At 41.4% G+C, this 15,033-nt stretch overlaps 1 protein-coding gene across 2 annotated transcripts; it reads right to left on the minus strand.

The window, feature by feature from the left end:
* Window positions 1–790: 790 nt before the first annotated feature.
* Window positions 791–15,027, minus strand: LOC121930413 (pentraxin fusion protein-like). 2 transcript variants are annotated; one of them, XM_042466655.1, is made up of 7 exons: window positions 12,865–15,027; window positions 10,409–10,698; window positions 9,419–9,469; window positions 6,657–6,942; window positions 5,341–5,495; window positions 3,572–3,619; window positions 791–2,423 (listed from the first exon to the last, which is right to left on the minus strand). In XM_042466655.1, exons 2-7 carry the CDS (start codon window positions 10,467–10,469, stop codon window positions 1,819–1,821), a joined length of 1,206 nt encoding a protein of 401 aa, XP_042322589.1. In that variant the 5' UTR covers window positions 10,470–10,698; window positions 12,865–15,027; the 3' UTR covers window positions 791–1,818. The 2 variants fall into 2 exon arrangements, with proteins under 2 accessions (XP_042322589.1, XP_042322590.1); XM_042466656.1 differs by lacking the exon at window positions 3,572–3,619.
* Between the last annotated feature and the right edge of the window lie 6 nt (window positions 15,028–15,033).

The raw sequence follows: 15,033 nt of genomic DNA on the forward strand, positions 1-15,033 counted from the left end.
AGGGATATTACTATCATGTAGCCACAGAAGAGCTCCCCAATGTTAGGAGGTAGTCTGCCAAAGGATGGGGATCTGATAAACTCAGCTTGGCAGTCCTGATTCAAAACAGTTCACTCACAGAAACACATACGAACAAGTATTCAACTATAATCACTCATAGCTCTATTTTATTGAAAATGCATTAATGGCTAATTCAATTAACTTTATATTGCAAAGACAACTGTTCTACAAAATGAATAATTACAGACTAAGCACAAGACATTCAACTGTACTTTCACCTCTTGGAGTGTTATTGCATTACAAACAAATCCAGCAGGCAAGTGGAGAAAAACATGAGGATTCAGAATACCTTTTACCCCGGATAAGAACCCGGATTAACCACGGGAAGTTCATATTGGCCCTGATTCATCCACAAGCAAAAATGAGGCTTTCACACCTGTTCAGGGGCAAATGCCCCTTGGCGCAGGTCTTTTGAAAGTGGAGTAAAAGCTGTATCTTTTGGAAAAAAAATGGGTCTGGCAAATATGAACTTGGCCCCGGTCATTATCGGGGCAAGTTCAGGGGAGAGATTTAGGTCAGAGGGAGGGTGGAGGGCAGAACATGCCTCCCCTTCATCGGAGAAAGAGGAGGAGGATGGAGCCGGAGGAAAGGTGCCAAGGGCAATCGGGGTGATGGAGGAGGAGCATGGAGCTGCAGAAAGGGTGCCAAAGGCAATCAGGGTGACAGAGCAGGAGGAGGAGGAGGAGGATGGATCTGGAGAAAGGGTCAAGTTCAGGGTAGGTCAGATGGAGGGCAAAGAACGAAACAAGCCTCCCTCTCGCACCAGGCAGTTTTCTCTCTCTCTCTTTATTTTTTATTTTTGACAGACTATGCAAATGCTTTTTGCTATAGGGTGATATATATAGATAGAATGTGTCAGCTTGTGCTACATCTCCCTTCCATTTGCTTGCTCCCAGAACGGCAGCCTCACTTGGCAAGAGGCTTATTATTATTATTATTATTATTATTATTATTATTAGAATGCTACAATGCGAATGTAACAAATGTTTCCTTTTCAATTTGGCAAACTGATACAAGAGTAAATGCTTTTGCTACACACAACACACACACACACCTGGAGGCTTTTAAATTTGACAGAATATGCGCACACTGCCGCCAGTTTGTTTTTTTTTTAAAGGAGGGGAGAAGCACCCATTCCATTGGCCAATTACTGTAGGAAATGTCCCCTTGACGAAAGCTGAACTGAATTTGATTGACAGCAAAGGAGCCTTCTTTTAAACCGGTACCTGCAAATGTGAACTCTCCATAAAGAGCTGCAATGGCATTCAGGGGTAAATTACCCTGATTAAGGTAAATGATAGTGGGCACTTGCTTCCCGAGAGATTCGGGAGCGGGGGGACCCGGATCTTCCCAGTTCCATCCAGGGTAAATGGGCCAGTGGGAAAGGGGCCCGTGTTTCTGTTTCTGACTCCGCATGACTTAGAAGCAGTTTCATTCTCTTCTGATTGTAAAAGTGTGAGAGAGGGTGGTAAATATGTCCCTTTGGCCAAACAGATTTTCCAGCTCAGCTTGGTGAAAGGGACACTTGTACAACCCTCTCCCATGCTTTTATGTCTGAAAGAGAACAAAAGTGCTTCAAAGTTGTGCAGAGTAAGAAATAGAAACATGCTTCTCTCTGCTTTCCTGCCAGATTTGTTTCTAATATTCTATGTTTCTAATAGGCCCTTAGACTGCTTGTCAATAGCTTGCTTTGCTTGCTTGTTTGCTTGCTTTGCATGTCTCCATGTTTGCTGAGACCCATAAGCTCTTTAGTTATCATTAGTCCTTAGACAGTACCTTCACACTCCCAGTAATTTTGTAGGATAAAATATTCCAGTCAAAAATGTTTCCCCTTGGAAACTGATGGACCTGGAATACATTCTGCACATCATGAGATTTTAGTACATAATCCCACATGTAAAGATCTGTAATTTCACCCACAAATCGTCGCTCCTCCTGTTCAGCCATACTTTTCACTCCCTGATCCTGGCCAAGCATGGCAGTGCCTCCTGACTGAAGAACATGCCCCACATTGTAAATCTTTCGAATGCTCCTTTTCCCATTCATCCAAAAGGCTGTGAGGCCCAACTCAGATGCCCAAGCCACACATACATGACTTCCCAAAGTGCTGAGATCAGGAAGGGCAAACACCACACTCTGACCCCCCATGTGTAAGCCAAAGAGGCCCTTTGCTTCACGGAAGATCCTCAGTTCATCATTTTGAGAGTGGTAAGAGAAGAGAATAACTTTGCGTTCACCCAAATCTCCAACTACAATTCGCATACACAGTGTAAACTCCATCAGATTGAAAGGCTGCATTGGAGATATAACCACAAAACTGCTCTTTGATTGATTGAGAAAACTCAGAGCTCGTCCTTGAAGACCTGGAAGAGAGAATACGGTCAGGTGCTTGTCCAAACAAACCACTGTTTAGCCCAGTATAAACCACTGTGGTTATCCATTTGTTAATGCAGAGCTACATTATAAACTTCAACATTTCTCACATTGAGTGAGAACCACTTTTGCACTTTGAACTCAGTTTGCAGCAATGGAAGTAACTGAGGAAAAAGGGGGAAAGCAGCAAGAGGAGAGAGAAATTGAGACACAGCAGCTGAAAAAGTGGAATGACCGATGACCCTGTCAGATTGAGACAGTACTACATTGCATGTGGACAATTCTGATTGTCTGAATGTCAATTTATCTTCAAGACTATGAAAAACACCCCTTAGGGGAAAAGTGTGACCTGATGTCCATTTCTACTCTGCCATTTTGAGAGAGACTGCAAAAGACAAAAAGAGTATTTCAAGATTGCACAGGGTTTCCTCATGCTGCTGCCTTTGGGAGAATGTTTGTGTGTTTTCACATGTTTGGGGGGGAAAGGTTGTCCAGAAACCATGCCATTTTAAATGGAGGGTTGTGGGCCACAAAATGGGGTCCAAGGGCTGCACACTGTATCCATACTTCTTTTAGGGAGAGAGAGAAAAGGTAGTTGAGAAAGTCTGGTGGGACCAAGGGTTGTCAAAACAACACTAGGGACATGAAGCCCAAGGACTACTTTTTCCACCCCTGACCTACTATTATCAATCTGCACCTAAATCACAGCTTTTAAAAACTACACCTCCTGGAATCCTCCAGCAAGCATGGCCATTATAATATCCAAGCCATCCAGGTTAGTAGCCATCAGTCAATTAAGTCTAATAAATTTCATAGATTATCTGCACAGTGTAAAGACATATTTCCTTTTGAATTGGCTTTTCCAGCGCTTCACTTCATAGCATGACTTCAGGTTGTAGTAATATGAGACATGAGAGAGAGAGAAAAATCTATCCCTCTCTTAGATTCATTGGACGAATGCCAACAATAAGAACAAAAGCAAGCAAGCAAACACCCAAAGCTGCCACAAGATTCTTTGGTGGTTTTGCTGTGGCAGATTGACACTGCTACTAGCCACAAAACTAGAAATAAGTCCTATCTTGTAAAGATTAAAAGTAAACATAACCCAACAGAAATCATAGTTGAAGAAAGCATGTACCTAAATCTGTTTCGCTGTCTCTGACTGGACTCCGCCCTCCATCATGAACTGCAAAACAGAATGGAATGTTTGAATTTCTAAAATTTCTGAATTATGGATTCATATTACCCATAAAATCATGTCACCCAAGGTGGGAGGTTGTGATGCACCGCAGAATGGAAAGTTCCTAGGAGAAAGTGGATATGAAGGTGAGGCCTTCATTTCCCTGGCTTGAAGGTTTCCCAGAAAACTGATAATGAGTCGTATTTTATTTGAAAGGCTAGTTACAAACCAGCCATCACTCCATCATCCCAACCTAATTTGGGAAGAAAGGAGATCAGAAAGACTATTTATCCTAATATGGTGTTCTGGTGCACAATTAGGAATACTGGTCAGAAATAGCCTGTACTCTGTATTCTTCAGTGCCAAAATTCTTCCACATATCACCAAGTTGAAAATGTGTAATCACTTGGCAATGGTCAATAGTGCATGGCCAGCTCTTTCTGTGCATCTGGAGACTGTTGCAACAATGGGCCGGTACATACTGGCCCTTTGTGACGTCCTCGTCACATACTAGGGCTGCCTTGGGGTGCTCCACCCACACAACCCTCAACCCTAGAACGTGATGAGGGCATAAAAATGGCAGCATCCTGTATACATGGGTGCTACCATTGTTACGCAAGCACCACACGGCATCTGCACGGTGCCGCACAGCACTTGCATAAGGTTCATTTTCCGCCACCAAGAATCCACGCAGTTTGGCTGCTGCAGCTTCCCTCTGGCGGAAAAACAGGCGGCGAGAGGCCACCCTTTTTGGGTGGTCTGTACTGCGCCAATGAGTGGTCACTGTTGTGAGTTTTCCAGAAAATGTGAATTAGCTAATTTTCAAGAAAACATGCACAGTATTAAATCAATTTTTATCTTATTAAGTATGTTTGTTTGCAGGAGTGGCCAGTGACTTCCCTATCACTAGTACAGTGAATCTGGTCAAGGCTATAATCTGAACTTTAAAGGATATGTCTCCAAACTGCTGAATACTATGCTACACACATGTTCAGCACCATGGACAATTCTTTTGAGTGGGTTCAGTATTCCACTGCCATGGACCCACCACCAGTCACTACAGTTTATTTTTCCTCGAGTGTCAGAATTTTCAAAAAAAATCAAGGCTTTACTTTGAAATAATGTCTACTGTAACATTTTTAAGATATGACAGCTTAATAGCACATGCTTCCCTTTCATTATTTCGACTTTCAAAGAAAAAAAATGAAGTCATTGAAAATTGAGATACTAATTTTAGACAGTCTAAAGGGCTGCCATTAAACAAAATCAACAATTCTGAGTATAACCAAGAGACTATGCTAGAATGCCAGTGCCAGTAAATGAAGCTTTAGTAGCTACCCTTTTATAATATTAGACAGAATATCAGTTTCAACCAGTACATAAAACTAGCATCCTCCAATACTGTTCATGCTGTTGTATACACAATGCATGATTTCTATATCACATATACCGCCTAGTAACTGGAGAGCTCTGGAAAAATGCAGGACAGACAGGAAAGAGGCAACATGCTCTGCCACAGATGTTGTCAGAATGCAGAACCCACCATCCCACATCATTGGTTGTGCTGGCTAAGAATGATGAGAGATGCAATCCAGCAATATTTGGAGGGGCAGATCTTCCTCAGCAGTTATCAGTAACATTCACTGGTTTGGTTTATCCATGAAAACTGTTTTGCCTTGCTGTACATATAAAATCCATATGATCTCAAATGCAGGCTTGCTACTCACCGATGTGAAGCCATGGATGTGCAAGCACTTGGACTTCACAGAGAGAGAGGAACTCATTTCTCCCAGGAATTGTAATGGTCACGTACTGCCCTTGCATCCCAGCACAGTTGAAGGACATTGTTTGCCCGCGCCCCATGTTGGTGATGATAGCACACCTGCCAAGCAACACAATCATTACGTGACTGCAGATCAGCAGACAGAAGAGGCAGATGACCTATGAAGGTGTATGTGAAGCCCACCAACATTAGTGTGAACAGAACCCAATGAATGCAAGTGGGAATGGAGTAGACCAAAAACATTTGTACAATGACTTGTCTGACTTAGGGAATCTTAGCACAACCTCCTTGATTCTGAAGCATCGTATGTACTAATAGCATAGATTATAAAACATTGGTAGAATCCACCTTCATGCATTCCTCACCATGGGCTTTAGTGGCAAGGTCTGACAAGACCTTAAGTTAAGCCAAATCACACATTCCTTATCTCTACTGACAAGTAAATCATTGTTTGAGTGTGTAGCCAAAATGACCTCCCCTATACACAAGAGCATGTCAGTGAACCTAGAATTCTAATTCATCATTGGGATAGGAATGAAAAGAGGAGGGTGGGGGATATGGAATGGTTATTCTACAAAAGAGCATGCATGACTGACTAGAATGATGAACAGGATCACTTCACATGTCAGTGTTTTGTTGCAGGTTCCATTTTGAAGAGAAACAGGGCTCTCTGAGGATGCAAAAAACTTCTGATTCACAATTCAATGGGTCATGTTCTGTTTTGTTATTATGTGCCTCCAGGTCATTTTTGACTTATGGCAATCCTAAAACAAAACTATCCTGGGGTTTTATTGACAAGTTTCTTCAGATGGGTTTGCCATTGCCATCCTCTGAGGCTGAGAGAGTATGCTTTGCCTAAAGTCACCCAGTGGGTTTCCATGGCCAAGCAAGGATATGAACCCTTGCTGGTCTACTGAGTCATAGTTCAATGTACAAACCACTACAACACGCTACCTCCATGTTCTGCTTATGAAGCCCTTAAAACGAACTGATAGGCTGAGTTTACCCAAAACATGTATATACCAGACAAGCACACCTCCATGTTTATTATTTTTTAATCTTTTAAGTGACCTCCATTCACTAATACAGAATGTCACCATGTTTTTCTTTCCCTTATGAACTTGGAAATGTGGCCTTTGGACAACAGTTTCCAGAATCCCCAACCTTGCTAGACAGGAGCTCTGGAACTTCTAGTCCAACACTATTCCAAACTGTGGTTATTGTTTGTATGTTCAGTCTCAGTGGCAGCAGAGCAAATACCTGGGATTCATTGTGCCTCCCTTCTCTGGCAAATCTCCAATCAGAATTTCAGCTCCTGTTATCCGTGACTCGCAGCAGTCTCCTCTGTTAGTGATCACAACGGCAGATACTTGAAATGCTGAAATCAAATCTACCATCCACCAGGGCTCAAAATCTTTCTTCGTCAGAGTGCAGTCTCCATTAACATAACTGTTCGCCAGAGACCCATCTATGGCCTTTATGGATATCCCCTTTTCTTCATATGTGCTGGACTGGGATGATATTTTCCCAACTGCTATATTAGGATCTATGGGAGGGAGCCACATTTATTCATTGGGAAAACAAAATGGGGAATGCATGTAGCACAAGAACTGCCAGAAAGCATAACAAGCCACCTACTTTCTTATTCAGAGACTCTTAACAATTATAGCACTATGATTCCACATGAACTGCCATGGCAACATCCTATGGCATCCTGCAGTTTGTAGTCTGATAAGGCCCTAGTGCATACCAATTGAGAATGCTAAATAGCCTCCCCAAACTGCAATTCCCAGGACACAACATGAAGCTGCCATACCATTTAAAGTGGAATCATATATTATAACTCTGTAGTGTGATAAGGCTCCAAGCCTCTGACATGCGCATCACTGAATGCCACATGGAAGTCCACTAAGTAGTGCAAGATGGTGATACTCTGACCCCAACCAGCCCCCTAATAAAACAGTTGTCTTTATCTGTACCAGCCTTGTTCAATCTGGCAGATACTGAACATGTCAGACTACCACTTCTATCATCCCCAGCCAACCATAAGAGGAATTCTATTTTATTATTTACTTATTTAGTTTGCATCCTCCCTTTCTCCTAATGGAGCACCCCAGATGGTTTACAAGGTTAAAATAGATATGGCTGAAAAACAATAATAGAATCAGAATAAGAGAGTTGGAAGAGACCGCAAGGGCCATCCAGTCCAACCCCCTGCCATGCATGAAATCCAAATCAAAGCATCCCCGACAGATGGCCATCCAGCCTTTGTTTAAAGACCTCCAAGGAGGGAGACTCCACTACACTCCGAGGGAGTGTGTTCCACTGTTGGACAGCCCTTACTGTCAGGAAGTTCTTCCTAATGTTGAGGTGGATGATAAAAAAGATGTTAAAAACAATTAAATAAGCTATCATATTAAACTACCAATAATTTAAAACACTATAATATCATTTAGAAACATAACAACAAGGTTTAGCCAAAAAAACCCATCTATTAGGGGACTCCCCCCCCCCGCCTTATATATAATAATATAATTATGTGGGGCACCAAATTAGAAAAGTCTGATCCACATATCTGACATTTAAATTCAGACTTGTGCATAATAGGCCAATAAACATGAAGCACAATAGTGGACCTGTTAGAGCATGAAGATCCTTGGATAGCTGACAAGGAATCAGGAGGGGTAAATAAATAAAGTAAATAAGATGAGATTGAGAGCTAGTGTGGTGTAGAGGTCTGAGGGTTGGACTATGACTGGAGACCAGGGTTCGAATCCCACCATGGCCATGAAACCAATTGAGTGACTTGGACAAGCAACACTCTCTCAGCCTCAAATGATGGGAATGGCAAACCCCCTTTGAAGAAACTTGCCAAGAAAACTCCATGATAGGGTCGCCTTAGGGTTGCCATAAGTCAGGCACACAGCAACAATAACAGAGGAGATTAGCATCATAGTTCTCATAAAAACATCTGAGAAAGACTTATTACTATGGGGGATGTACATGAAGGGCACCAGAGGAACCGATCATCATTATCATCATCACTGTTAATTTGTCTATATTCTATCCTTTCCCAGAACCTGGACTCAAGGCACCTTGCTGAAATTAAAACAGATGCCTCTAAGTGTATATGTGTGACAAATGCATATACAAATATACATATATATAGTTATTGTGTTACATACCTTCAAGTTGATTCTGATTTCTGACAACCTTCAATTAATGTTTTCTTGGCAAAATTTATTCAGAGGAGGTTGGCCATTGCCCTCCTCTGAGGATGAGAATGTGTGAATTTCCATGGCTAAGCAGAAGATTCAGATTCTGGTCTCCCAGAATCCTAAGCCAATATTTCAACCATGCTGGCTCTCAAATGTGTGTGTGCTTGTATGTGGATAGACATACAAAAAAGTTATTGTTCAAATGGAATTAAACTATAGAATGAAAAACCATTTAAAGCTTATTACATGTATATTGTATTCTATATTATTAGAAATCAAAGATATAGCCATGTTAGTCTATAGAATCAGTATGTAGAGAGATCTTGTAGCACCTTTGAGACTAACAAAGAAAGAAGTTGGCAGCATGAGCTTTTGTAGACTTCAGTCTAGTTCCAAATGCATCTGAGGAAGTGGACTGAAGTCTATGAAAACTCATGCTGCCAATTTCTTTCTTTCAGTTATTCTCAAAGGTGCTACAAGATCTCTCTATATCAATGGTGACAAACCTATGGCATGCGTGCCAGAGGTGCACTCAGAGCCCTCTCTGTGGGCACATGCGCCATCGTCCCAACACAGAGTTCACTAGAGTTTGTCACTAAAAGCCAGAGGGACATGGCACTTTGTGATAAATAAGTGGGTTTTGGGTTGTAGTTTGGGCACTGGGTCTCTAAAAAGTTTGCCATCACTGCTCTATATTATTAGTATTAGTAGTAATAGTAGTAGTATTTGTCTTCTTGAGCAAATGGGAGAAGGAAGGGATCCAGCACCCAAAACTGTATCTACCACCCAAGACTCAAATTTTACCTCCCACTGGGATGACTGAAGCTTCAGCAAGGGCAACATCACCACCGCTGCCTGGAAAAGAGAACAGTAGTTAGTACTCACACAAGATGCCACAAGCCCCAACTAGTGGAAAGAAATTGCAATAAACCATTGGAATGGCAGGTTCAGTGTTAACTGAGTGTGTTCAACACAATCTAAGCACATTATGTACAAATCTATTTACCATAAAATCTTTGTAAATCGAAATCCATTTTATGGGAGAAATGTGACATTTTAAAACCTCAACCAGCCAATCCTGAGTTTTTGCCTCCTTTCTTTTCTTTCTTTCTTTTTTGGCACTAGTACTAATAGGAATGTTGTCATTCAGTATTAGTATTTTATAGATTGTCTCTTTGTACTTGTATTGTATTATTTCAATGATGTAATCCCACTTCAATCCTTGGGAGAGGCAGGAAATATAAATAAAAATTATCATCATCATCATCATCATCATCATCATCATCATCATCATCATTATTATTACCGTGTGGAAATAAATCAGCTTCAGTTCAAGCCAAACACATACCCCATGCATCCCTCTTGATCTTTCTCCCACCTCAATGGACTGGTACATAAGGTCAAAAGATTCTGTCTGGCAACCTGATCCTATGAAGTAAATTGGTTAAACAGGACCTCTTTCTAGATGTGTCTCTAAGACTGCATCTGAAGTAATGCAGTTTGACACCACTTTAACTGCCATGGCTCAGTGCTATGGAATTATGGGATATGTAGTTCCTAAGATAAGTAGCCTTTTCTGACAGAGACCTCTGGTACCACACAAACTACAATTCCCAGAATTCCATTGAATGGAGCTATAAAGCAGTGTCAAACTGCATTAATTCTGCAGTGTGGCAGTAGCCTCAGATAGCAACCTTCAGCATATAGAAACCAGTCAGTGAGAATCATACATTTGATTTAGAATTTCACCCTAATTTGTGTAGCCATTTAGTTCATTGAAACTGTACCACTTACGTTTATATGTTATGAGCCAATGCAGAGCGATGATAATCAGAAGTGCAGCCTTGCTTGTCATGTCTGTTATTTGCCCTTTGAGATGTTCTACAGATTTTTCAGCATCCTCGCTGAGCACCTAAGAGATCTTCCCTCCCATCAGTTTGTACACCAGTTTCCAAGAACCCTCTTGATCCTTGCACTCAAGCTGTTGGCAGATCTTTGAAATCCAAGAAAGCCACCCAAGCCCTGCTGTCTTATAGCTGGAAAAGCTCTATGCAGTGGGGCAGGTCCTGGGCACTGCATCTTATCTGACAAGATAAAGATATAATGGGTTCACAGTGTAATTGCTTTTAACAGGATCATGTGGAACAGAGAGAGTTTTTGGAACGTTCACTGACAGCCCTTGGGGATGTTTTTTCCACTACAAGAGGCTCACAAATCTCAGGGCTGGGACTTCACCACCTGCCTTGCTACAAATAGCACCATGAACTTAAAAGACATTTATTTTCCATTCTGTTGTTTGTTTGTTTGTTTGGTGCTGACCTGATGCAGCTTGGAGAGGTTGGAAATGGTTATTCAAACTTTAAAACCAACTTACATTCAAGAATCAAACATTCTCCTCCTCCAGTGCCACTCATCTAGAAATTTGCCTGCTGCCTAGACAACAAAAGAAATGGAGCAATTCCTTTCCATGTCAGCTAGGGTCCTGGAAACTAGTAATCTCTTCTCCCACTGTGGCTCAGGTGTTAAATTGCTCTGTATGAACTTAAAGCAATTTTATTTCAGTCATCAGGCCAGACCACAGATACAGCCCAGGGTGAACTTTAAGTATCTGAAGTCCTCTGTGTATCTATAGGGAGTGAAAGGAGCAGGGGAAGTTGTTACTACACCAAAGAATGTATCTGTGGAAACTTGTGAACCCCTGGGCTCTGCAATGATTTTAGTTTTTAAAAAGAAATATAGAATTGTTATATTTGTAGAAGTATGGACAAGATTTTATTAACTTTAAGATGTTTTATTAGTTTCTGAATAGTAAAGGGGGAGTAGATACAGTTGAGTAACATGACCATTGCCAGGCAGGTTGGATGCCACAGTTCCCTTCTCTTTAGTGATACGTTAGTTTTTAGTAGTAAGTGTAATCAATTAGATTAGGTTTTTTTAAATTTAGGTTTGTCAACCTTGTGTGTTTTTGATCATATTAATAGATATTTGTGTCCATGGAGGTGGTTTGCTGGGTTTTGTTATTACATATTAATTAAAAAAAACTTTTTTAAAAAAACACTAGTGATCCTTGGAGCAGAAGAGAAGGTCTGTGTGTGTTATTTTAATCAGGCGTGGAGGGTATTTATTTAAAGAAGGTACATTCTGCCCTATGACTACGTATTACAGTAACGGATATAGACAAAAACAATATAGCTCAGTGTAAAACAGTTTCACATGATAAACAGTATGATACTGGAAGAGAGTTCTACCATGAGCAAATAAAAAGACAAATAAACAGATCTGAGAACAAGTCAGGCCTGAGCAATCCCTGGAAATCAAAGTGACTAAACTGCAGCTACTATAGTTTTGATATTATTATGAGATGCTGTGACGGACAATAATGTTCAGCAAAGTGGAAAGCCATAGGAACAGAGGAAGACCACATTACAGATGGATTGATTCAATAAAGGAAGCTACTATGACCCTGCGTCTGCAAGACACAAGCAAAGCTTTGGATAACAGGAGGTCTCTCATTCAAAGGGTCATTTGGTGAATGACAACAGAATGCCACTATCCATTCAAACTGTGGGGACTGGATAGCAACAGCTTTGGTCAAAGGCTATGTTGGGATTCCTGCCTTAGAGATTTCTGGGGTATATTTTGTGGAACAGCCCAGAAAAACCTCAACTACACTTTGCAGGAAAAGGTTGGGTGCCTTTTTCCTGTAGTACAGGAGTGATGAAAAACCTTTTTTTTAATACAAGGGTCACCTTCCCTTACTATAAGCCTTGCAGAGAACGCCATTCCCCACTCTGTCTCAAACAACCATTTAATCTTTCTCTTCTTCCCCACCCCTTCTTCAGTATATAGCATGCTTCCCACATCCCTTGCAGATAATTCAGGCATCTTTTGTTTTTGGATATCTTGGTCATTCCTGCTGCCTCCTTATCTAGCATGTGATGCTCAAGATTAGGAGTTAGTGATGCACTGTGGGTGTGGTTGAAGAAAGGTTATTTCATCTCAGAGGTATGAGGAGAGAGCAGGAAGGTAGTCTCTTTCAATCCAGTTGCTCTTCAGCCATTCACACACATTACGCTAGGCAATGTTTCTTGAAGACTGGTGCCCAACTGTATTGAGAACTTCCAATATGCAGTGCAGATGTTCTCCTTGTTCCGTGATCAAAGGATGCCACATCACATGTATTTAATTTATTGTGTACTAACTGTTTAAAAAGAATTACCCCATATGAGCACTAAATGTTAGTCACGAACCATTTATTTGCATGGATCATAAAACCGCTAAGGAAGCCTGAATCAAATTTCTCACAGCAGAAGGTGGCAGTTTCCAGTATCCCTCCTTCCCCTTCTATACCCAGGTGACTCCAGGCAATGTTCCCATGGCATAAAGTACATGCTTCCTCTTAATTTCCAGGAGAGGCAGGTGCCACCTGTGGGTGGCCTGAATGAACATCTGAAATAGATGGAAAATAAGCCCAGATTCACATCTCAATTTTTCCATGAAGCTCACCTGAGCCAAGGAGACACGCCATCAGCCTTAACCTCCCCCACAGAGTTACTTTTAAGGAAAAATGCATGAGACACATTAAGCTCAGCAGAAAAAACTTGGGACAGAAATGCAACTACTGTCTACAAGAAATATAAATGCCAAGGTGGTGCGAAATTTTATGGCATAGCATTTTGTGCATCAATTCATTTTGTAACCTTTCAGTTGGCAACAAAACCGGAGCTTCAGAAAGTTACTGTTTTGTATTACAACTCCCAGAATCACCCTGCAGCAGGACCAGGCTGGCAGAAGGATTCTGGGAGTTGTGGTCCAAATAAGTAAATGTTTCAGGCTATGAACAAAGCTTCAGGTACCTAATGGACTGTATCTACAGTCCATTAGGTGGCACTCATAGCAGCCATGGTTGCATCCTTCAGAGTCCAGAGATTTATGGTTTGGTGAGGTGTATAGAATTCTTTGCTAGAGAGGTCAAGTGCACAAATCCAAACTAAAACAGAAGAGGTATCTAACAGGAAATCCAATGGTCTTACCAGACTACAAATCCCAGGATTCCATAGAATTCAACCAGGACAGTGAATGTTGTATAAAACTGTTACAGGTGTGTGGAGTATGTATATTGTCCATGTATCTAAAAGTTTTCTACACTGTCAACTTTGAAAAGATGAGACTAGTCTAGGTATGAGGAACATACAGCTCTCCAGATATTTGCTCCACTACAATTTCCATCATCCCTCACCATTTGCCATGCTGGCTGGAGCTGATGGAAATTTCATTCCAAAAAGACCTGAATGTCCTCATATTTTCCATCCTGCGCTAGCTCAAACGTACCCAGTAAAAAGTGTATCTTTTCACTGGGCGTTAAATTACTCATCAGTCCCCTCTCAAACATGCTTGTTAATTGGGTTGGTTATTCCTGGTGGCTTAAAACTAGCAAACATTTGTAACAACAAGTTGTGTTTTCATGTCATTTGTTTGTTGTTGTGGTGTGCCTTCAAGTCCTACTTATAGCAGCCCTAAGGCAAACTTATCATGGGGTTTTCTTGACAAGATTTGTTCAGAGGTTTGCCGTTTGTTTATTTTAGAAATTCATGTATGTATTCATTTTCCTGAAAAGTTACTGCCCCCAAATAATAATGACCACCATTCATGCATGTTGTGGATTTACAACACACAATGATAATACTGGGAATCATAGCCAAAGCTTTTCATCTGGGAACCACTGCCCATTGCCCATGGGGCTTGTGAAAGCTGGTGGGGAGAAGACACAAAACACAGAAGCAGCAGCATCATATTTATTTATTATATTAATTTTAATTCTTCTTTTCTCCTGAAATTGGAACCCAAAGTGGCTACAGCAAACAGTGGCCCTTAATTTAAAAGATGGGTCACAATTTCTTTTCCGTACCACAGCGAGCCTGGGTACATGGAAGCTAGCAGATGCTCCAGAGGAAGGGCAGAAAACATGTTCCCAGCAACATGGAATTTTCTAGTGCTCATGCTGGATAAGAGATTCTGGGATCTGTAGTTCACATAGAAAAGTACATTTTCTATCCTCAGCACTTTCCTTAGATAATCCCTATGGCCAGGCAACCTCCTCAGATAGAGCAGCTCTTACAAAGGGTCTCTGTGCCCCCAGGAGGCAGTTGGCAGCAGCCACCAGCTGCTACAAATGCCATGTTAATTTCCCACACATGATTTCCCACCATTATTGTGTGTAATGGAAAGTGCGGGTGATTTGCAGACCCAGATGTCTAACACAGGAGGGAAGAAGATTACAGGGACAGCCTTTGTCAGTGAATGCGGGCCCTGGCAGCTAAGGATACCAGGTGGGGACACCTGGCTTGGTCCTTATCACAGGAACATATCAGAACAGATACTGGCATTTGTCTCACTACACACACAGGTGGCAGTGGGTT

The sequence above is a fragment of the Sceloporus undulatus genome, chromosome 5 (assembly GCF_019175285.1).
Source record: "Sceloporus undulatus isolate JIND9_A2432 ecotype Alabama chromosome 5, SceUnd_v1.1, whole genome shotgun sequence".
Lineage (NCBI taxonomy): Eukaryota > Metazoa > Chordata > Lepidosauria > Squamata > Phrynosomatidae > Sceloporus > Sceloporus undulatus.

Excerpts from the sequence above, each read along its gene's own strand:
- LOC121930413 (XM_042466655.1), bottom strand. The coding sequence starts at position 10,469 with ATGACAAGCAAGGCTGCACTTCTGATTATCATCGCTCTGCATTGGCTC. Across the intron at positions 5,496-6,656 it reads GGAGGCACAATGAATCCCAG|GTGTGCTATCATCACCAACA; the intron begins GTATTTGCTCTG and ends GTTGCTTGGCAG. Across the intron at positions 3,620-5,340 it reads ACATCCATGGCTTCACATCG|TTCATGATGGAGGGCGGAGT; the intron begins GTGAGTAGCAAG and ends TCTGTTTTGCAG.